This window comes from Gracilinanus agilis, chromosome 4, assembly GCF_016433145.1.
Source record: "Gracilinanus agilis isolate LMUSP501 chromosome 4, AgileGrace, whole genome shotgun sequence".
Taxonomy (NCBI): Eukaryota; Metazoa; Chordata; class Mammalia; order Didelphimorphia; family Didelphidae; genus Gracilinanus; species Gracilinanus agilis.
Genome location: NC_058133.1, coordinates 423,306,933 through 423,331,223, shown reverse-complemented (window position 1 = coordinate 423,331,223; position 24,291 = coordinate 423,306,933). Strand labels below are relative to the sequence as shown.

The 24,291-nt window shown below is 36.2% G+C and overlaps 1 protein-coding gene across 1 annotated transcript in view; it reads right to left on the bottom strand.

The window, feature by feature from the left end:
* Positions 1-24,291, bottom strand: part of FNDC1 (fibronectin type III domain containing 1) — a 113,482-nt gene that overhangs the window by 57,333 nt on the left and 31,858 nt on the right. The window contains exons 2-4 of the mRNA XM_044675750.1: positions 24,102-24,291; positions 20,704-20,790; positions 19,963-20,031 (exon numbers count right to left, since the gene is read on the bottom strand). The exon at positions 24,102-24,291 is cut by the window's right edge and continues 7 nt beyond it. Of these exons, the coding sequence (XP_044531685.1) occupies positions 19,963-20,031; positions 20,704-20,790; positions 24,102-24,291 (346 nt within the window). The remainder of the gene's footprint in view (positions 1-19,962; positions 20,032-20,703; positions 20,791-24,101) is intronic.

Below are 24,291 nucleotides of genomic sequence, written 5' to 3'. Positions count from 1 at the left end.
AATTCTTAGTAAGTTAAAATGTTTTTTGTTTGTTTCAAATCCAGAATTATATGAGGTGGTTTTAATTATACTTGTTTCATATTTTTATAATATGTATCTATAACCTAATTAGTGATATTAGCCAAACCCAACCAGAAGTGGGTCTTCTCCCTGTTTTTTACAGGGTATTCCTTTATACAGACAGTCTCCTATACCTGGAACATGCTCTTTCTTTATCCATGCCCCCTGGAAACTTGTTTCCTTTCAGATTCAGCCCAAGTGGTACTTCCTGCATGAGGCTTTTCCCAGTCCACCCAGCTCCTAATGCCTTCCCCTCATAGATATACTTGAATCTATGTTATATATACCTATATGTGTGCATGATTGCCTCCTTCATTAAAAGGAAAGTTGAGGGGAAAAACCATATAGAGGATGCAAATTAACAAAGGAAAGTCTAACTGTAGGCTTAGTTACAGGATCTTTTCACTATGATAATTATTCTTTAATATTCTAATTCCCTAAAAGATGAGTGATTTGAATGGTGTTCATATGCTTTCTGCTTGCATAGATCTTAACCTCTTTAAACAGAAACAGGCAGTTATCATGATTTGCTTTGTCCCAAAGAATTCATCAACCTTCTTGGAATGAGATTTTTCCACACTGAACTAAACTGGTCTTTAGATAACACAGTCCTTACCCAAAGCCTTCTCTTGTTCTGGAAAGTATTTATTTGACATTTCATAAAATAATATAGTCTCATGGTCAATATTATGCTTAGCTATACCACCTTCATGAGACACCTGGCAGTATGCATAGAATAACATAATAATAATAATAATAATAATAGTAATCGCATTTGTATAATGCTTTAAGATTTGCAAAGCACTTTACAAGTATTATCTCATTTTTCCCTCACAACAATCAGGGAAGGGGGCAGAGAAGGGCAAGATAAATGTCACTGTCATCTCTATTTTTTACCAATGAGGAAACTGAGGCACATAAGATTAAGTGACTTGCTTAGAATCAGGTAACTAGTAACTAACTGCCTGAGGCTGAATTTGAACTCTGGATATCTTCGCTACAAGTCCAGTGTTCTAGCCACTGCTTTTCCAAACTATCTCATTAGCATTCTAGTCCTCTTACCAAAATAGCTTTACTGGAATTAAAAAGCTAATGGTATTCAGTCAGTTTCAAAAACCAGCTCTGAAAATTGGTAAATCAAAAAAAGCAATATTAAAAAAATACAATTTCCAAAAGAAAATGAATTTAGAAAGTATACAGTATTACAACTCATCAGAGATGCCAGTTGCACAAATGAATAATCTGATAAATTTCCATATTGAAGTTCTTGTTTCATATTAATAATAAATGCAGTGCACCAGCAGATGTTTTAGGCAGTCAAAAGGGTCCAAGAGGAAGTCTGTTGCCAAATCTTATTGAGTTTTTGAACTCCTAGCTGGGTGACTTTGGCAGGAAGAAAATCTCTACTTACGCAAAATTTGACCTTGACAATAAGTGGCATTTCTTTCCATTGGAATTATTATTCAGAGTTTCTTGAGAGACAGAGGCTTAAGTGACAACACAGAATAGCCCAAAAGCCTCATTTTTCTTTTACAGCTAATGTAGTTTTGGACAAAGAGCAGGGTACTTGTTCTCATGTAAAATAAGGGGTTTGATTAGATGGTCTATAAAGATTCCTTCTAGCTCTAAATTCATGTTCCTGGGACATGGTGTCACATGAAAAGAAAGAAGGATACGTGTGGATTTTTAAAAATTTAATAATTGAAGAATTTTGAGGATATTAAACTATAACAAAGTATGTAACCACTTTTAATTTTCCATATTGTTTTTTATCGTCCTTTGAGAAAATATTTTGGATTTTTGGAAAACTGATGTATACTTTATGCTTAGATAGTTAAATTAATATAAAAGAATTGCAGCAGCTAGAGAGAAAGTGGAGTTAAGAAGATTCAAGTTCAAATCCAGCCTTAGACACTTCTGTATTATCCCAGAAAGTCATGCTGTCTATCTTAGTTTCCTTATCTGTAAAATTGGGATAATAGCCCTATCTCTCAAGATTACTATGAAGATTAAATGAGGTCATATTTGTAATTTGCAAATCTTAAAGCTCTAGATAAATGTTATTTATCATCATCATCATCATGATTATTACAACCCCCACAGCACTTAAAATTATTTACAAAAAGATGAATCAACTACTATTTATTAAGTGCCTCCTAGGTACCAATTACTATGCTAGGAAATGTGGGACACAAAGACAAAAGTGAAACAGTAATAAATGAAGTGTGAACTATAAAGAAATGCTAGGATTCTTAAATAAATGGTCTTAAAAAAAGAAGTCAACATAGGCTCATTAAAGACAAGTCATGCCAGACTTGTCCAAATTTTTGGACAATACTTTTAGATTAATAGATTAGGAAAATGATGCAGATATCTTATGCCAAGATTGAGAAAAATATTGTAAAATCCCTGATGTATCTTTGTGTACAAATACATAAAAATGAACCAAATTACAGTACAATTATGCAGTTTCAGAACTGGTTGAATAACCAGATTCTTGAAATATTGATTAAGAAATCGGTGTCAACAGGGAAAGAAGTTTCTAGTGATTTGTTAAGGAGTTCTGTACTTTGCCCTATTCTAGTCAGCATTTTTAGTGATAACTTTATTTTAATGATGTGTTTGTCAAAATTGCAAATGAAAAGAAACTTGGATGAATAGCTAGTATAGTGGATGACAGAATTAGATTCCAAAAATATTTGACTAGGTAAGAATAATGGGTTGGAAAAATAATGCGTTTGAATAAAATATGATCAGTGTGATGACCTTCACTTATATTTAAATAAAAACTTATTTCACAAGTGCCCGATAGGGAAGATAGTTAGAAAGCAATTAATGCAAAAAAAAAAAGGAGTAGGGGGTTTAATGGACCACAGAGTCAATGTGGTCAACAATGTGACATGGTAGCCCCCCCCCCAGAAAAAAGCTACTGTCAACCTAGTCTAAGTTAACAAAAATATTGTGTCCAGACTGAATTAGGCTATAGTCTTACAGTAGTCTGACCCATACAGACCACATCCAAAACAGTGTCCCGACAATGTAAAGAATATGGATTCTGGAAACAAGAAGAGCAGAGTTCAAATCTCTTCTCTTACACTTATTCTAGGACCTTGGACTTAACCTCCCTGGACCCCATGGCTTCTGAGGTCCCTTCTGCCTCTAGGCCAATGAACTATGTTATATTCAACTGTGGGAGCCACAGTTTAGGAATAATCCAAGTAATTATAAAATATGACACTTGGAAATCAACTTAAAAGAAGTAGGAATATTTAATTTAAATAATAAAATTAAAAAATAAATAAATAGATTTAAATAATAATTTAATTTGAGCATTAATAAGAATAGGTACAAGACCTGTGACTTTACTGGTCTACAGACTTCCCAAATGAAAAAATTCCCTTCGCTAATATAGATCAGCAACATGGTTTTAGTGTCTTAGTGTGTTGCATACATTTGCTCAGGCACACAGCCAACATATATGAGGCAGAACTTGAGCCTGGGTCTTCCTGACTCCAAGGCCAGCTCCATATGCACCACACCACACAGACATACAGGATAACCCCACTACTGCATTAAAACTCAAATACCAGAGAAGGAACAACACTTCTGTCTTTCTTCATTACAGTATCCAGTTAAACTGTGTCAAGAGTCAAGATTAGAAAGTAAGAATAAGGCAAGTCTTAATAGTTCCCAACACACAAAGGGCACAGTAGCTCCTGTAGGAATTACAGAATCTCCAAGTTGGAAGGAAGCCCAGAAAGTCTTGGAAATCAAGTAGCCCAAACTCTATATGAAGAGGGATACCTTTTATGATATACCAAATAACCAGCCTACACTGGATATATTTAAGAAAACTATCACTTCCTATGCTACAGATACCAAACTTCTTTTAATTCAACCTAAAGTCACATTAGTTTTTTGGGATGTCACGTCATATTGATGACTCATATGCACACTGAGATAGCAGTCTTGTAAAACCCCCAAATATTTTTCAGATGAACTGCTTTTAAGGTTGATTTTTTTTAAAAAACCCATACATTATAACAGACAGGGTGTTCCTTGGGTCTGCCATCCCGGATTAGATGTCAGAGATAAGGATGTTTTGATCATCCCTGAATCTGCCTCAGTGTCTTGCACAGAATAAACATTCAATAAATGTTTTTGAATAAATGAATGATCCAATACATTCAACTAAATGGAAACAGAAAAGCCTCTTTCTAGGGAAAACACTGAAATGAAACTCTTAGCAACTTAACTACTATCTACTGTAATTCCAATCTTTGTATTTTAAATATCAAATTGCATTTTGTTGTTTCAGAATTCTTTCCAAATCTTTTAAATTATTTTCTTTTAATGGTTTCCTAGTTACATAAATCTTCAAGCACCTTTTATGAGTTACTTTTTAATCATTTTTAAAACCAAATGAACACTGAGAAAAACTTTATCCACGTGTTTCAAATTTGTTCATAGTTAAATCATTTAAGTGTTTTCTCTAAGTACTATTTAATATCCTCACAAAAACTCCTATATCTTTCTAATAAATCTCCGAGTCTTTTATCTCGAAAACAGGAAGTCACAATTGCCAGGAGCCATCAAATTTAAATCCACAAGTGCTGAGTGCATTTATAACTTTACAAAACAGACTTTTCTCAGTCTTTAACTGTGAGTTTTATTCAGAACTGGATTTATAGGAGTAATCCTAAGGTCACTGTATTCTGTCCATTAAATAAAGCCAAAGAGGTGAAACCTTTTCCAGACAGTCATTAGTCATTTAAAAAAAAGAAGATAAAGAAGCTAAATGGAATTAGAACACAACTTCTTACCATTTTGTACTGGATCAGGCAAGCAAATTCCAGGATATCCTGATGTCTTAGAAATCAAGATAACAATAGCTGGCATTTATATAACATTCTAAGATTTGCCAAGTGCTTTAAACAAATTATTGCCTTTGATCACAATAATCCTGTGAGGTAGGTATTAGGATCTTCACTTTAAGAAAAGGAAACCAATGCTCATAAAGGTTAAATGGCATGCCTAGAGTTGCACATTAGTAGATAAATCATGCCATACAGTACATCAATGACTAACAGCTGCACACAACTGCCAAAGTGATATTCCTAGGGCGTGGTCCAAGGGAGGAATGCCAATCTGACTGCTTCATTCCCCTAATCAAAAAGCTCAAGTGACTGATAATATAATTCTAGGTTAAAAGACAAAGTCCTCTGTTTGGCATTGAAAGCCCTTCTTATTATGGCTCCAGTCTACCTTTCCAGACTTACCTGTTACTCCCCCTGATGCGAGTTATAATCCAATCATACTGAAGTACTTACTCTTCTTCATAAACAATATTCCATGTCCCATCTCCTTTGCCCACATGGTCTCCTATGTCTGGATTGCATTCCTTTCTCTCAGCCTCTGAGAATCCCTCAGTTCTTCAAAGTTAGCTCAGATATCACTGCCTACATGATCTCCTCAATGCTAGTGCTTCTCCCTCCCCAGCGTATTGTATTTAATTTGTGCTTAGCATCCTTTTCTCCAAGACAGAATTCTGTAGGACAAGGACTTATTTATTTCTTTTCTTTTTGTTCCTAAAACACATGACACAGAAAAAGCCTTAAATAAATGCTTGGTGATTTGCTGACTGGAAAAAAACACATCATGATGGCCATTAGAGTGAAAGTGTTTCCAAGAATGAGTTGTTTCCACTCTTCTTTTTCTTCTGTGAATTGAAATGCCTTAACAATATCGTTACCAGCAAAAGCTACTGAACACCTACTATGTTTAAAGCAACATATTTTGTTTACATAAATGAGTTCACAAAGGTTTTCAATCTGTCCATTAAATGCTCCTGATTCTCATCAAAGGTCCCAGGATCTTCTCCTTCTTTAGTAAGCCCAGAGGGAATTCAATCATTTGCCTTACAATTGACAGTCCTGGGCAAACATATTCCTTTAGGTTGGTGCCATTTTCTGCTGCTACAGGCTGGCCTCTTGCTTATGGTCAAAGTTTCAAAGCAATATGGCCAAAGTGCCCAATCTTCCCTAGATCTCATTATTACCTAGAAAAAACAACAGAAGCTATCTTTTCACTGGACTTTTTCATCTATCTCCCATGCCATAGGTACGCCCCTTCAAATGTCCAATGCTCCATTTTAGACCCAAACGAATACAATTATTATTATGTATTTTGGGGTAGTTACATACAAAAAGGATTAAGTGTCAAGAAATGAGAAGGAAAAGAAAGGGGAAGGAAGAGATCTATGAGAGGAAGGTTGTAGAAGAATGAGTAAAAATAAAAATATGAATTGAGAATTGGAAAGAATCAAAGTTTTGGTTCCATCCAGATATTTGCGAGGTGGTTAGAGGACTTGGGTTAAAATATCGATTTTGCTGTGGCTCGGGCAAGTTCTTTAACTTCTCTGAGAATCAATTTCCTCATCTATAAAATGGGGGATTTAGAATAGAGGACTACAAATGCCTCCTTCAGCACTACATATTACAATCCTGTAACCTAATTCTCCAGATTAGATCTCTGCAATGCATTGGAGGTCTTCATTATGTTATTCAGCATTTCAGGGTTACTAATGTACACAACTCAAGCCACCGGCTTTTCTAGTCATTCATGCTCATCACACAAATTGTAGCCCCGCTCCAGCCCTATTTGTGTATCATAAATCAATCAACAAGCTTATATCAAACCATAGTCTCCAAATAGAGAGGTAACGTAGGACAGTAGAAAGAGTCCTAATAAAATATAGTCTACTTTTCTGTGAGAAAGCAGCACACTCGAATCATTGACAATGTCTGCTTCTATTATCCCTATTAACGAATTATAAAGACCATGAGTCACATATATCCACAAATAAAATTTAATAAAAATGGAAATCAGAGTAAAAAAACAAAACAAAACAAAACCATCTTTTAAAATTCTTTTGGTTCTTGCATAAGAAGACATGCTAATCCACATAGCTCCAATTTAGAAATGCCTGGTGAGTTTCCCCCTTCTCCTGAACATCAAACCCCTAAACAAACTCCAGACAGAAAGCCTTTAGCCTCCAACAACGGATGACCTAGTCAAAGGTATCAGATTTTATTAAACTACTGTAGGTCTCACTGCAGCATGAAGTCAAAGTCAGCTGCATGCTGTTTTATTTGATGGCCACACAAGCAGAGATGATGAATCTGGTTCAGGGCAGTTTCTCTATTTCTTAGTTAAACCATTCCACAGCTAGCCTTCTCACCCACTTGGGAGAGGCATGCTAATTACTGGCTGAAGTAAGCATGTAGATTGGCATCAGAAAAAGAGGAATCTTTCACAATGGCCTACCCTCTGGGAATTCACAAAAAGCAAAATCTGTCGCCATATATACATATGTAAATATATAATATAACAAACTGCTGTGGTGAAATACCACAAAATGTTGGTTTAAACCCTGCTGTAGGAGAAAGCTGCTTAAGGTTTCCTTTTCCAGGCAACTCAATCATTTCTGAATCCTTTCCATATGGCTTTTCTGTGAAGTCTAGAAGCCGTAGTTCCAAATCCACTGCTACAGTACAGAAATATTGAATTAAATATAGACAAACTCTCAAAGAAACCTTTAACAACTGACTCATGTGTTATCTATAGGAACAGATTTCAGAATCATTAGAAGCTTATTCTATCTAAACTGACTTGGAGTTTTTGAAAGTCATATTCAGATAAAGAGATCTAACTTTCTCAGGAAATAAATAAGAAAAATTTTTCCCATATTATAGATATTTGAAAATCATTCCAAAGAGAGATCATAGAGTTTAAGGGGTAGAAGAGACTTTAAAATTCAGCTAGTCCAATCCTTACACTTTGACTAAGGGGGAAATCATGACCCAGAGAATTTAAGTGACTTATTCAATGCCACTCAATAATTAATTAGAAGAGCTTTGATTTGAACCAATTTCTTTTGGAAGTAGGTCTGTTACTGTGTCACTCATAATGAAAAGTATAATAATTTCAAATAGAACTGCAAAAGGAAAGTTGGAGTTGGAAAATACCACAGGAAATGAGAAGAAAGAGGAGAAAATATCTGCAGAGACCAGAATGATGTAAAGGAAAATGACTTAGAAAAACTTAAGAATTCAGATCAATTCTATGACCCAACCATGGCTCTGGAACCTATGATGAACCTAGCTTGCCTTCATTTCTTGGCAGAGAGGTGGTTGACAAGAGGTTTGGAATTAGATGCATACATGACCGATGTATGAACTTGCTTTTCCTGACTAAATTTATATAATATATGTATATATGTATACATATATAAAATAATAAATAAAATAAACTAAAGGTATAACATTTGGGGGCAAGTAGGTGGTCCGGTGGATAGTCAGGCCCAGAGATAGAATGTCCTGGGTTCAAATCAGACCTCAGACCTTCCTCAGCATGTGACTTGGGAAAGTCACTTAGCCCCCATTGCCTAATCCTGACTGCTCTTCTGGCTTGGAAGCAATATTTAGTATTAATTCTAAGATGGAGGGTAAGTGTTAAAAAAAAAAGACAAGAGGAAACACTTATTGGGGGGAGAGGCAGTATTATGTAAGAGTAGAGGACAGCAGGGATTCATAATGGAAATGAATGAACATAAGATAATGAACATGAAATAATAAAAGTGAAAATAATAGATAATGAAAAAGTGTCAATGAAGCATTAAAATATACAAAAGAAAGCAGAAAGAAATTCAGAAGGAAGCTGAGAAAAACAAGGCAGGTTTGATAGGATCATGTTAAATTTTATTTTCTAGAAATTAATATATAACAAACTATAGCTAATGGTTTTTTTTTACCTATTGAAACATTCATTAAATTTTTAGTACCTTAGAGTTCATCTAATCCAATCCTTTCATTTTATAAATGAACAAATTGAAATTCAAACAGTGTGGCTTTTCCAAGGCCACATAGCTAGCTAGTTAACAGTAAAGCCAGGTTTAGAGCCCAGATGTCTTGATTCCCAGTCTAATTCTTTCCCCCCTGCAATGTGTTGTCTTCTTTTAGTTCTTCAGAGATGTATATAAAAAAGGAATCTCAATATGCCCTTCTTCAGAACCAGAAAAATACCATATATATATATTTATATATATAAATGATTTATATTATATACATAATTAAAACAATGTATATGGAAAGAACAATGGCAAAAAAGAAGACAAAGAATGTTGTGAAGGGCTATAAGAAGGTTCTTCATCTTCTTTGCAGAGGTGGAGGACTATAGGCATAGAATACATATAAGATCAAAGTTGTTTGATATATCGGTTAATTTAGTTGAACTGTTGGGATTTTTCCCCCTTACTTTTAATTATTCCTAGAGACACTGCTTTCTAGGAAGGGAAAGAGAGCTATATATTGGGAAATTAAGATTATGTAATGACAAAAAGTACCAATGAAAAATTTTAAATAAACATAATTTTTAAACACCCTTCCTCCTCTGAATTCTTATTCTGATGCCTCATTGTGGTTTGAAGGTGAATGGGCAAAGGCACAGATCCAGTGCCAAGTGGATTGTAGGTCAGTTGTTTAGGAACCAGCCTAGCCAGTTTAGAGAGGTCAGAGACTGGTTATTCAGGGATGATGCTTTTCAGCCACCGTCACTTGCCAAGATGATCTGGTAACTTATGGACAGGATCATGAGCTAGGTTGGTGAATGGAGGTTTTACAGTGATAAAAAGCATGTACTAAATTAAGTACTAAAGTACTTAAATAAAAGGTATATCTTTACGTGAGCAAAACTAAATGCAGAGCACTTGTTTAGGCTTGGAGTTTTCCAGTCCTATTTCTTGTTGTCCAGTCGTTTCAGTCATATCCAAATTTTCATGCCCCTAGTTGGGATTTTCTTGGCAAAGGCACTGGAGTGGTTTGCTATTTCCTTCTCAAGCTCACTTTACAGATAAAGAAACTGAGGTAAACAGGGTTAAGTGACTTATACAGGGTCACATGGCTATTAAATGTCTGAGGCTGGATTTGAACTCACAAAGATGAATTTTCCTGACTCCAGGCCTGAGTTTCTATCTACTATAACAACTAGCTACCCTTATAGTCTTAGACCTACTCTATTTTTCTTTTAAAACTCTACAGATTTAAATGAATAAGTTGTTAAATACCCATAGAGAAGGGTGGCTCCATAAGCTACATATTTCAATGAAATATTTGTGGAAAGAACAAAAATATTTTAATGGGAGAGTCCATTTCTTGTCTTTCCACAGATATTTCCTATGAAAGGTAGGCCAGCTAAAACAGTGAGAGTTTGGTGAACTCCTGGCTTCTCCTATTTCTCTCTGTCCTGTCTGATCCACTACAACAATAATGGCTTTCAGTAATGCTAAAAAGCTTTGAAGGCTATAAGATGAATACTTTTCTAAATTGATTATGCTTTAGATTTAATTCATAAAATGTATTTCACAGTCCACATTTTTGTTCGACTAAGAAACTAGGCCATCTGAAACAAACAGATCTCAGAGCAGAATTTTGTGCTTTCATTCTCCATGTGAAAGAAAGCATGATGCCACCAGCAGATTTTTCTCCTACTTATGTCTTATGTGTTCCGTCATTTTTCAATTATATGTGACTTTTCATGGCCCTATTTAGGATTTTCCTGGCAAAGATACTGGAATGATTTCCCATTTTCTTTCTTAAATTCATTTTAAAGATGAGAAAACTGAGGCAAATAGGGTTAAGTTGCTTTCCCAGGGTCACACATTGTCTGAGGCTAGAATTGAACTCAGAAAGATGAGTCTTCCTAACTCCACGCCTAGCACTCTTTCCACTACTTACCTAGCTTACTAATTTTCAAATTACATTTTAATAATTTTGTAAGGTATAATCTAGTGAAAACACTTTTAAAAGTCTAAAATACCTCCCTTACCACCACGAAATATTGTAGAGACTGTAAATATTTTTCTTCTTGGTCAGAAAAAAACAGTCTTCCCCTCCTCCCATAAGAGAAGAAGCCCTGGGTAATTTGAATAACATTAGCAAGCTAGCCTCAGACAAACACACAAATCTGAGGGAGTACTTAGTGGGCTGAGGCTCAGAGAGGATTTCAGAGCCCCTAGATTGGTGGGAGATGCTCATATGAGCTCTAGGCACAGAGCCCCAGTACTAGAGGTGAAGAGAGGACATCTGACTATTGAATTCATCCTTACCCAAGCTGGTTATCAGAGAGAGAGAGCCCCACTTGGAATGTGAGGAGAGCCATGTGTTTCTGATCATTGGACAACCTTTAGTCAGGCCAGAAGCTGTCAGAATCTACATAGTGTAAGGGAAAAATGCAGTGCTGGTCTCTTGTTTGGCACTGTGTTAGAATTGGATGTAAGGAAAACAAGTGTCTCCAGCTAGGACAGTAGATCTCTGAAGAAATGCCTTCAGCTAAGGGAGAGATCTCTGGGAAGAGACTTTCCTTGTCAACCGTGGTGAGATGAGAGCTGCAGAAGAGGGCAATCAATAGCACCTGTAGAGTTGCAGGTGGAATCAATCAATCAATCAATAGCCATTTATGGAGCACCTTCTATGTGCCAGGCACTATGTTAAACGCTAGAGTGATGAAGAAATCTTGGCTGAAAGTTATAGAAAAAGCGCATTAGGTCCCTTTTGCAAAGAATTTCCAGCAAAACAAGATAATCAAATTGTGATGGGAGTCTGAAATGTTGTTCAGTCATGTTCAACGCTTTGTGACCCCAGTTCATCCCATAGATGAGGAAACTGAGGCAAACAGGAGCAAATCCCACAGCTAGTGTGTGATTAGTGTCTGAGGCTAGATTTGATCTCAGAAGGTCGAGTCTTCCTGACTCCATGCCCAGCACGTTATCTATTGTGTTACTTAGCTAGGATGAGGTACAGCCAAAGGTACCACCTTGCAGGGGGCTTTGGAGAACTTTAATAGATGATTCAATGAGAGCCCATCCTAGAAGAAACACCTGTGGGAACCTGCCCAGGTCATGACTATGGTTAAATCATTGAAGCTATAGGGGACTACTGAGAAAGGACTACTAGGAAAAGTCACCCACTGACATGTCATTACTTTCCAGGGGGATTATTTGCTTTCTTTTTACTATTATAAAATGTTTCCCCTTTTTTTTGAAGCTAATGAACCACATAATTGTAAGGGAAGTTAGGGACAACACATTAGGGAGTAACAGATAATGAAGTTCCCAGATTATCTGAGTGAAGGCAAGCAAAGAAATGAGAAATTCCCCAAAGAATAAAAGAATTCTTCAGCTCATTCAAGAATCTCTGATTTAAGGGTTAGACAAGAGTAAGCACTGTGATTATTATAAAATGTTGCTGGTTTTCCCTGATAATCCTGAACTCGGGTCAAACAGTACTCAAGAAATAAGGCCCATGATGGTGAATTCCTATTGTAGTAGAATTCTGAATGACCTAACAAGGCAATAAATAATGACTGTTAATAAATTAATTTGAAAATACTTGTTAAGACACATATGGCTTTTGGCTAGCATTGTGTAGGTAAGGCAGAGTAAAATATAAAGAAAAATTCTAGGCTATAAAGAAGGAGATGTTTTCCCACTTTCTTAATTTATACTATTATACAGAAAGAAATTAAATTGCAGAAAAAAGAATAATCAATTCACTTAAAACTATTGCTTTACAGGCTTATTACCTGATTCAAAAAAATCTATTTCATGTAGTATGCATGAAAATGTTCATATACATATAGGTCCACATGAACACATATATAGTATAGTTAGGGAATTTTGTACTTTGGACTTCATCTCCCAGAATTCTTTCCTCATTCCCCAAATTTTTCCTTTTTCATTTACATTACTGTTTATATAGGTCTGTAAACTCCTCCCTCGCTTTATCTTCCATGTGCATGGCTTGGATGAGCTCCCTCTTGACTCTAGCCTTTTAGTTTCCCTTTTAGTTTCAAGTTAATTTTAATAAACTTAGCTAAATATAATATTTGGAGATGTATATTAATTATAATTCTTACAATATATGAGGACATTCATGTAAGTGTATATAATGTGCGTATGTTATTATGTATGTAGTGTGCCATAGTGGATAATGGCAAGTCTTGGATTTGGGAAAACCTCGGTTCAGGTCCTCTTTCTGATAAAGCTTGGCTATGTGCCCACTGGAGAAGTCATTTAACCTCTCTATGCCCCAAGGAAATTCTTTAATTCTACAAGTCAAATTGTAGATCTGCATAAATGGAGGGAAATCTTTACAAGAATAAAATGACAAGTTTGAACATTCATATATGTCTATGTGTGTATTTGCACAAAATCTGAGCATCGGAAGGGACTTTATCTAATTCAACCCATACTAGAGACAAATCACCCCATAACAAACCTGGCAAATAGTCATCTGGTCTCTACCACCAATGAGCTGGAAGTCACCACATTTCAAGACAGACCATTTTGCTTTTGGAAAGCTCTAATTGTTAGAAAGATTTTTCCAGACATCTAGCCTAAATTTTTATCCTTGCAACTTTCGCTTATTGCTCCTGGCCCTGTGCTCTGGAGCCAAACAAAACAAATCTAATCCCTCTTCCGTGACAGTATTTCACATACTTGAAGACAACAATTATCCATCCTTCCCCTTCTCCCCAAAGAGTCTTTTCTCCAGGCTAACAGTCAGTCTCCCATGTTCCTTCAACTACTTCTCATATATCATGAACTGAGCTCCTTTCATCATTAGAGCTGAATTCCTCTGGATATTGATTCCAAGGAAGAAGAGCAGTAAGAGCTAGGCAATGGGGGTTAAGTGACTTGCCCAGGGTCACACAGGAAGTGTCTGAGCCCAGATTTGAAACCAGGGTCCCCTGGCTCTCATTCCACTGAGCCACCTAGCTGCCCCCTGGAAACTCTCCACTTTTACAATGTCCTTCTAAAACTGCAGAACTGCAAACTGAGCATCATGCTGATTAGAGTACAAAATATTCAGCACCTTATTTCAAGAAGTTATGTCTCTGGGGGCTGCTGGGTAGCTCAGTGGATTGAGAGTCAGGCCTAGAGACAGGAGGTCCTGGATTCAAATCCGGCCTCAGACACGTCCCAGCTGTGTGACCCTGGGCAAGTCACTTGACCCCCATTACCCACCCTTACCACTCTTCCACCTATAAGCCAATACACAGAAGTTAAGGGTTTAAAAAAAAAAAAAAAAGAAGAGGAAGTTATGTCTCTCAAAGCAAGATGGGATTAGCTTTTAGGGCAACCACATTATACTGATGACTCGTTGATTTTTTTCAGTACACTAAATATATGTGTATTACGTACATATATACTCATGGCCATTCATTTATGTTTGTAATGTGCATGTGTTATTATGCAGTGTGCCATATTGGATAATGGCTATTCTTAGATTTGGGAAAACCTGGGTTCAGGTCCTCTACTTTCTGATAAATGCTGGTTATGTGTGTTTATGTATATATCCATAAATATGTATTATGTGTATGCTGTATGTATATGCAAACTTCTAGCACTTAGAGATTATACAAAAATGCCTTGAGTTAGTGAAACACTACATATCTTCAAGTGGAAAATGGAAATGGCTTGTTGATTATAAAAGCAATTATAATCAATAAATAATCAATGCTTGCTGAATTGGGGATATTCTATAAAATGTTCCTACCTCAAGTAGTGATGGATTGGATGACCTTTGAGGGGGTTTCTAACACTGAGATTCTATGATTCTTTGTGTATTTTTTTAATCCCCCATTCTAGTCATCAAATGTACCTTATGGTTTGTACCTAGCAAAAATCTGGAAACTTAACAAATATCTGTGAGACCAGTAGTTTTTTGTTTTGTCCTGTTTTTGACAGCTGATAAATGGTCATTTCTCAAAATGGTGCCAAGCTTCTCCCATAGAATAAAATCATAACCACATTCATCCTTTTACACCAGAATGTGATCCTCACTTTCTTTTAAAAATCCAACTAAAGGTGTGTGTATACTAATAGACTTATAGAATATTAAATTCTAGAAGGAAATTAATTCTAGAAGGAAACTTACGGATCATATAGACCAACTTCCTCATTTTACTGATGAAGAAACAAAATACTAGACTTAACCATATTCATATCCGTGGCAGAACTAAGGCTTGAACATATCTATTGGTTCTAAACCCAGGCCTGCAGATTCTGATCCCCTCCCTACCACTACTACCAACAGTCAAGCATTCTGGTACAATATGTCCCATTCTCCTATTACGTGCCATGAAATAATTCCCAGTCGTACATAGCTATGCCATTACTCTTCTCCCATAACTCAGAACTCTGAAAATTCCAGGCTCTCTCCAAGCTCTGAGTGACTAAAACCTGTGAAATTCTACCATCCATTCTGCCTTCACTTACCATGTTTGGAATACCTGAAGTGACTCTTATTGGTATGTGTCCCTGCCTGTAAGATTGGCTCATTGGTTATTGGCCTTCTACCACGTAAGCCAAATCTTGAAATAATGCCCTTTCAGTGGAAAATGTGCAGGGAAATTTTTTTGTACTTTTATTCTGATTAGAACTATAATTATAACCCAAACAGCCCCTGAATTACTTGGCATAGGTTTTAAAAGTAGATAAGGAAGGCATTTATGGTCCAAAAGTTATGTGCTTGAGTAGGGGTGTTGGACCCACCACACAATGTAATTGGGAAGTATTTAACAAAATGAATTAAAATACATTAAAATGTAGATGTTAACATGTGCTATTCTAAGTCAAAAGGCACCTGTATGGATTCTTATGTATGGTTCAGTGGCCCTGATTCTAGTTGAGTTGGACACCATTTTCCCAGGAGATTTTCAGCTCTTAAACTTCCATCCATGGTCCTGTGAGCTCCCAGTTGGTAAATGCCTTTCTTAAGAACCAGTCTATGTGTAGGCTGACTCCAGTCACACTCACTCTACACCCGAGTCATTCTTTCTCCATCCAACCTACTGTTGGAAGGATCTCCTCCATCCAGCTCTGGCACTATAAATAAATCAATATTGCCATTATTAATTGACAGGGTACATCAATCTACTCCCCTCTGGATCTGCTCACTCTCCCTGTGATTTTCCAAAACAAAACACTCTCTGCTGGACACCACGTTTCTGCATGTATTGATTGTATCACTCTTTTAGAATAATAGCTTAAATATATATAGTACATCTGGCTCACCAAAATTGTAAAAATAAGGAGAGCCAGAGACCAATGTTATGATAGAAGGGAGAGTGAGAGAGAGAGTCTATATGGTGAGATTCTCTTCTAGCTCTCCACTCACACCAAATATACACTGCTGAGACTTCGAGGGGGTGTCACCTCTAAACTGGATGACTTGGAGGGTCGTGCTGCCCCACAGGAGTTGGGGGAGAGGCTTCCCTATAAGATGAGGTATGGGGTACCCCAATCTGATTCTGGATGAGGGCAAAGTTCACACAAGCCTCCCCCAAGGTCAGTCAACTTCACAGCAGGTGGTCTGGCTCCAAGATGGAGGCAGCCAGACCAAGACATGATTCTCCTCCCCCTCGTTGTCTCTCAGGCACTCTAGAATACTATCTGACTAATGAATGGCTTTTGTTATTCGCAATTTAGGGGTTGGGGAAAGGGGTGAAGAGCAGAAGGATTTGGGGTGCCCTCTTCTCTATTTCTATGGGGTCTGTCACTCAGGTGGGGAACCTTTGGGGTTCCCACTCCCAAGCTTCTTCCCTCACCTCTTCTCCTTCTGTTTCTATTTCTATTTCTATTTCTATTTCTATTTCTATTTCTATTTCTATCCCTTTCTATAACTGTAAGTTAGACTGGAAAGGGTCTCTCAACAAGATTGGGTAATGGGTGAAGGAGACTAAGAGATCACTCCCAAAATGGAGTCCAAACTTAGCAGACTCGATGATTGAAGTCTTGTTGGGTGAGATGCGATGGAATCTTTGACCAAGGAATTAGGGTTTCAATATCCAAAGAAAGATCCTCAGGAAGCCCTCAGGACTGAATCCAAGCTGGGATGTCCTCCACCAGAACCTTTTTCCTCTCCCCCTTTCTCCAGAGAATTTCCCAGAATCCTCTCTGGTCTCAACTGTCACCAACTATCAGCCACTCCTTCTCTGGCTCCTTTTGTCCCATACCCCTTGCACAAATCCCATCCTTATACATCAAAGTTTGCAGAGTTTAGAATGTTTGTCATTTTATCCTTTCAACAACCCAATGATGTAGCTACTATTATTATCTCCACATTTTTTCCTCAATAAAAATAGTTTATTAAACAATTAAAAGGGGTTTCAATAAGGGTTGTGTCTTGATTCTGCCACATTCTGGAAGGATCTTTGCCTCTTATTCCCATTTTAAAGATGAGAAAACCAAGATGAAAGATTAAGCAAAACTCACCCAGCTCATAGAGTTTTTAAGTATCTGAGGTGAGATTTGAACTTGGGTCTTCCTGACCCAAAGTTTTAACACTCTACCCACAATTTATTCAGCTCGTCAGTGACTATCTCACTTTTGCATTTGTATCCCCAGTGCTTTGCACAGAGTGAGCACTTAAATGTTTTTTCTACCACTACTACTTCTAGAATATTAAGAGAATGTTTTCATCCTTGGTTTCAGACAAAACACAAGAAGAAATATTGCACATTCAAAGAACCAAAGCCAAGAACTTTGGGCACTGTACCAGTTGCCAACAATAATGTCTGATTTATGGGATAAGATTCCTAATAAATCTTTCTATATGGATATCTGGCATTCAAAATGCCTTTAAAAATTGACAAAACTCACATACCTTGAAAGAGTTCATAGCATATTTTCCAAGTCTCATACATACATTCTGGACACACTTGACTGGGATCTAAGGTCTGCCTTGTACTATGACTGTTGAATATGCTGCCTTTTTTTTTTTTCAAACCCTTACCTTCCATCTCAAAATCAATATTACATATTGGTTCTGAGGCAGAAGAGCAGTAAGGGCTTGACAATCAGAGTTAAGTGACTTGCCCAGAGTCACACAACTAGGAAGTGTCTGAGGCCAGATTTGAACCCAGGAGCTCCTTGTCTCCAGACCCGACTCTCTATCCACTGAGCTACTTGAATGTCTCCTCACTATCTCTTTACAAAAGGGCCTTTTTGTAATACCCAGAAATCCCTTTATCTTTTGTGTGTTTCTCCCTCATAGCAGTTATTGCAGAATTTTTCCATTCTCTTCAAATTCCCATTTCTATCCTTTGGCCTGTTTCATCAGAAGATCTCATCTATTTTTTCTTTTAACTGAGAATACACCATGTCTTATTAGTGCTACTTCTACAAAGTTGTTTGTAGCCACCCTTCCTTTCCATTTCCATTGCAGCCACCTTATCTCAGGCCTTCATTTCTCCTTTTTTGCCCAGAGAACTATAATTTCCTAATCTGTTTTCCCACTTACTATCTGTCACTTCTCTAATTTATTCTTCACGCTATTCCTGAAATGATCTTGCTAATTCAGTAAAGAGAAACTTTTGTAGAATTCCCTTCAAGATCCCACTCAGGTGCCAACTCTTTCATGAAGGCTACCCTTTGACCCTCCAGCTAAAAGTGATTCTCTCCCTCTTCTAATATCTCATATCTGGAATTCTCCTTTTATAGTCATAATAATCTCCCTTGCCTCACAATATTCTGTGTGCAGGTCTTCCTTCCCTTATTCGATTGTAAACTTCTTAAGAATGTCTACTTACATGGGGATTTGGGGGAGAGAGAAAGAACATGAATTATGTAACCATGGAAAAATATTCTAAAAAAATAAAATATTTTCCTGCTTAAAAAATAAATAAATGAATAAAGAATGTCTACTCACAAGGTGTCCACTGCACATAGGTATGTGTCATACCTATCTTCGTATTCCCAACATCTCACACATTACAAATAGTAGGCACTCAAAATATCTTCCTCTCACCAAGTATAACATTTCTGAAGGTTCCATTCTCATCCTTTACTCTTCTATCTCTATATTTTCTCCCTCATTGAACTAACCAACTCCCATTGCTATTCAGTCGTCGTCAGAAGCTCAAAATGTTTAAACCCAATTTATTCCCATTGTTCCCCAAACTGGTTTCCTTCAAAATTTCCTTATTTCTGCTATCTTCATTTTTATTCAGAAAAAGACTTTGAAAACTACTTAGACAGGCAAAATCTGAGCCCCCTCCCCAAAATGTGATTGATCTCTTTTTTGAAATACTCACCTTCTCTTCACAAACAAAGTCACATTGACTTTAAAATATATAGTACATAAGACTAAAATGCAGCCCTCCACAGGATTCCCTTCAGGATACTATCCAACCACATTCTGAAAAAAAAAACTTCAAGTACTTTGTACTGTTCTTACTATATCATTAAAGTAAATTCAAGAAACACAACAAAAAATCTCAGCAGTTCTCCCTAGAGGGAAAAATAACATTAACACCAGCAGACACTGACAACTAGAGCAAAACATGCCAATGAGCAAATATGGAGTGGAGATGGAAGGGATGTCCTCCAGAATATTCTAGACTGCCTATAGATCTTAATGAAGGCAGCCTTGAGGCAATGGATTTGCCTTTTAAAGCTATTATCCCTGGATCCCACTTATTTATTTATACCACTTACTGGTCTGATAAATAAATACATTCTAATTGTGTCCATAGAACCATCTCAACCATCATATTTGAGTAGCACATGTCAATGTTTACCAGAATTTTGGAACAAAGACACTTGGACATTTCCACACAGAAGAACATAAAATAACAATCACAGGTTGACAACATTTACTGCAGATTGGTACACCAGGCGCAAAAAAACAGATTGACCAAAAAATGTACTGCGTGTGTGTTAGTTTAGCAATAGGAACTAAACGAAATGTTTAAAATTAAGAGGATGTGTGTGACGGGAAGCACAATCCTCTCGGGAGATTGTGCTTCAATGGAGACATGAACCAAATGAGTAAATAGTACCTGTCATGGTCTCATTAAGTGGTTCTGGACCCTTAATGGAAAAACCATCAATCTTGATCCATTCACCTCCTAAATTAGGAAAATGCAACTTGAAAATTAGGGAAAAAAAGGAAACTTGGCTTTTCCACATTTCATTCTCTCCTTAATATATGTTTGAATGATATTGTTGAGATTGCAAAGGATGGGTCTGGGAAACCTGAGAGCTGCTATATTGAGATATATACATTTCATGTCACTTAGCAATGGTGAAGCAGGAGGACCTAGTGGGTTGAGAGCTTATCTCAAAGGCAATATGGCTGGCATTCAAGTCCTCCCTTTGGCTGCATGACTCTGAACAAGTTACTTATCTTCTTGTGCTCTAGGCAATTCTCTGAGACTCTGAGATACAGAGAAGATACCAATTTGCATTGGTAGTGGGAATTGCCTCACCTGGGAGCTCCTTATACCAAAGAAAGAATAGCTCCAATCCCTATAAATTCAATTATGTAATTTGTTTTAGTATATATTCACAGGTAATAGGGAGGGGAAGAAAAAAAAAACAAATCTACTTCTCTATTTCAAATATTCTAAAGGAAAAAAAAGAGTATCTCTAAGATAGCTCTCAACCTCTCAGCTTACTACTGACTTGTTTAACCCTCCAAAAAAATTCAGCCTTTGTTATGACCTAAGGAAGCAGGAAAGGCTATTTGCCTTTTCCAATCCAGGTGACCCAAGATAATCTCCAATTCTAGTAAGACTTACCAAGTGGGCTTTCAGCTCTGTACACTGGGCGGCTCACTCCATTGTAGTTCTCTGAAGTAACCAGCACAAAGTACACTACCCCAGGCTCTGAAACATATGGTTTATATCAAGCCACTGTTTCACATCTCCAGGAGCAACATAAATGTATTTACTAACCATTTAGTTTAAATGAGTTATAATAAAACTTGGAAAACTGAGTTAAATGATGAGCCTAACCACAGCTTTCTCCTATATTTATTATCATTTTAAACTGAGATTACTCATTTTGTTCTAAACACAAGTAAAATGCACCTGACTTGATACCCTCAAAAATTAAGTTGCTTTATGTTAAAATACACACATATTGCCATAAATCTATAACTATATTAACAGAGTACATTAACAACATCTTCATGTGAATTCAAAAATTGGAGAAAAAAATTTGCAAAAATGCGTCTGTCCATTGAATTTTCTGGGTTAAAAATTTCAAATGAAGTTTATATATAGAAGCTCCAAAAGAAAATTTCCACAAAATTTTAGTAAAATATCAAACACAGGTCAATGAACTTGAATTATATCTCTAAGAATTAAGTGTATGTAACATTCATCATGATACCTGAACACAGAACTCCATTACAAAACAAAATGCTCCCTTTAACAATATTTGCCCATTTTCTCTTGAAAATATCAACAAAAAAGAGACAAAATAATTTGCAATATTTGAGAAGTATATTGAGAAATATATTGAAAAAATATTGAGAAACTTGGTTCTACTTATTTGGCTTGAGTTTATTAGGAAAGGTTAGATGGTGCAGCTTTACTTGTCTATTTTTGGCTGAGTCTCAAGATATTCTAGAATTAGGAAAGGACAGTATTCAAAAGGCATGTCTCCACTGGACTCCCAGTTTAAAAAACAAAGCCCTAGTTGCATGATTTTGCTATTCTGATGAATCAGTGCTCTTCTAAAGAAAAGTACAAATTGTAGGTTTGAAGAAGAGATGAAAGTTTTGTGTTTTGCTTTGTTTTATTTTGTCTGAGTAGATTTTAGCTTTGTCAAAAGAAATAATAACTATTCTTTCTATTTAGGGAGTACTTCCCTGAGAGTACTTTTAGTTGACAAGCCAGGGACATAGCAACAATAGATGCAATAGATATCATCTGGTATGGTTAATGTTTCCAGTGTTGGTATGATTTCTGACTCGCCAGGGTAGAGCCCAGTGGCATTTGGGGTTTGGCACAATTTCTTGAACTAATTTGGAAACGCTTTGCATTCAGACAAAACACAAAATCATGCTTTGTCAAGCACTTTCTCTCTTCACTCTTTAAATTTATTTGTATTTCAAAGGAAATTTAATCCACATGTTTCTGATTGACTTATACTTAACTCATCAGAAAGTTGTTTGGTAAGAACCATTTGTTGCTCAAAAAGCTTTGGAACTAGCTTTATACATGTTTAAAAGCATTTCCTCTTCTAGAGCATTTTGGGAGCTGTCCATGAAACTCAACATCTCAAAAGGTCCAGTTCCATTTGGGACTTAGAAGTCCCATGGTTTGAGAAAGTTTTAAATTTGAGAAAATACATTAATCTTGCTTTACTGGCAAGTCTATCCATTTCTTTACACCTAGAAAAAAAAAAAAAACAACTAAGGGCTAAACAATAGCCAAAATGAAGTTTCTCACAATAATCTCAAACCACAACAATTCTGGGAAAGGAGATTTGCTTTTATATTCTAAAATACAAATAAGGTTGATGTTCAGGAGATGAATGACTGCCCTGTGTGCATTTGTGTGTGTGCACGCATGTGTGTGTGTGTATGTGTATGTGTAAGGAATTGTTATTGTTACAGATCTCCCACTTTATTATCCCATAAATAAATATCCCTATACTTGATGGTGGGACAGATAAGGTGAATAATAGAGAACGTGTAAGAGCCAAAGGAAGAATGTAGCTGAAGGAGAGCTTCATAAAGAAGGAAGAGGGGGTGGGAGGAGAAACCTGGGGCCAAAACAAAGAACTTGACTCGTGACACGTCATTGATGTTCTTAAGTCTTTTTTCAGTCATGTCCAACTCTTCATGACCCTGTTTAAGATTTTCTTGGCAAAGATACAGGAATGGTTTGCTACTTAGTTAATAAATATTGGTACATTGGCCAACTTCCACAGCTATTCTAGGCTATTAGTGTGTCTTCCTTTAAGTGACTTAGGGCATTTAAGATAACTAAATATAAATATATAAATATATATACATATGTACACATAAATATATGTATTAGAACTATATAAAATTTTTTAAATTCTGGTTATTATTTTCAAAAGTTAGCTCTGTCTTCAAAGATGAGTAGAGTTTCAGAATGACTGCTTCCAAAGCAATAGAAATTCAAGACAATCAAAAAGTTTGCCCACAGTCTGTATTTAAAACTATATCTATGATTTCATCTAAGATATATTTGGAATATCATAGAACTTAAACTGTAGACATTTTGGCAAAATTTAAAGGGTGCCAAATCTCATGAATTACAAGTGAGAAAGAAAACAGCCTATTGTGAAGTATGAACAAACCCTTCAAATTTTCAGCCACTTTATATAGTATATGTATTACATATATGATATATAATTATTATACAATATAATATTAATAATATAATTATAATTATGATATAATATATAATTTATTTATAAATAATAGGTAGATATATAAAGAGGGGTAGAGGAGAAAAATATGTATATTTCTTGTATAATTCTCAGTTACAAGTATTTTTTTATTTCCTAACTAAAATTTGAAAAACAGACTATTAAGTTCTTCAGTTGCCAAATTTGTATAGGCTTATGTACACTATTGGTTTATATTCCAGAAGGGTCTTTTAGAAATATTTCTCCAATGATACTTTAATTATATATAGTTTATAGAAATCATTCAATGAAACTTCACATTATTCACATTTTTTGATGAAGGAAGCAGAGAATATGCAGAGAAGTGGTCAATAACTAAGCTGAATTTTCTTTTTTATACCTATTACATATCATCTATGCCTCATTATATCATCTTTACTATACTTGAATACATATAACTAGCAGTTTTTAAAATATAGGATTGACAATATTTTTATTTTGGGTCTGAAATAAAATGTTTTGAAGATATGCATAAATATGGATTAGTTGTTAAGTATACCTTACTTATTAGCTAATAATATCCATATGTGGAAAAACTGAAACATAGAGAAGTTAGATGACTTTTTTATAAGAGGATCCAGTAAAAGGACCATAAAGCTTGAAGGGGCAGTCAAGTCATCCAACCTGGCCGACCCCTAGGGATTGGTCACAATGTATTACATCAACAGTCATCATACATATATCATGTTTGAATCATTGAGACCACCAGATGTGGACTTGGGGAAAGCAAGACCAGTGTGTCACTTACCCACATCCTCAATGAGGAAGGAGTGCGTAGCACCATTCACCTTGATGTAGCTAAGGTTTTTCAGTGACTTCCCATAGGCAATGTTGTAATACTCCACAGGTCTAGTGGTTGCCTCTTTGGGTGGTTCCCACGTGACTTTCAGGCCCCTCTTAGTGGACTGCAGTCTCACATTCCTTGGCTTCAGTGGGTG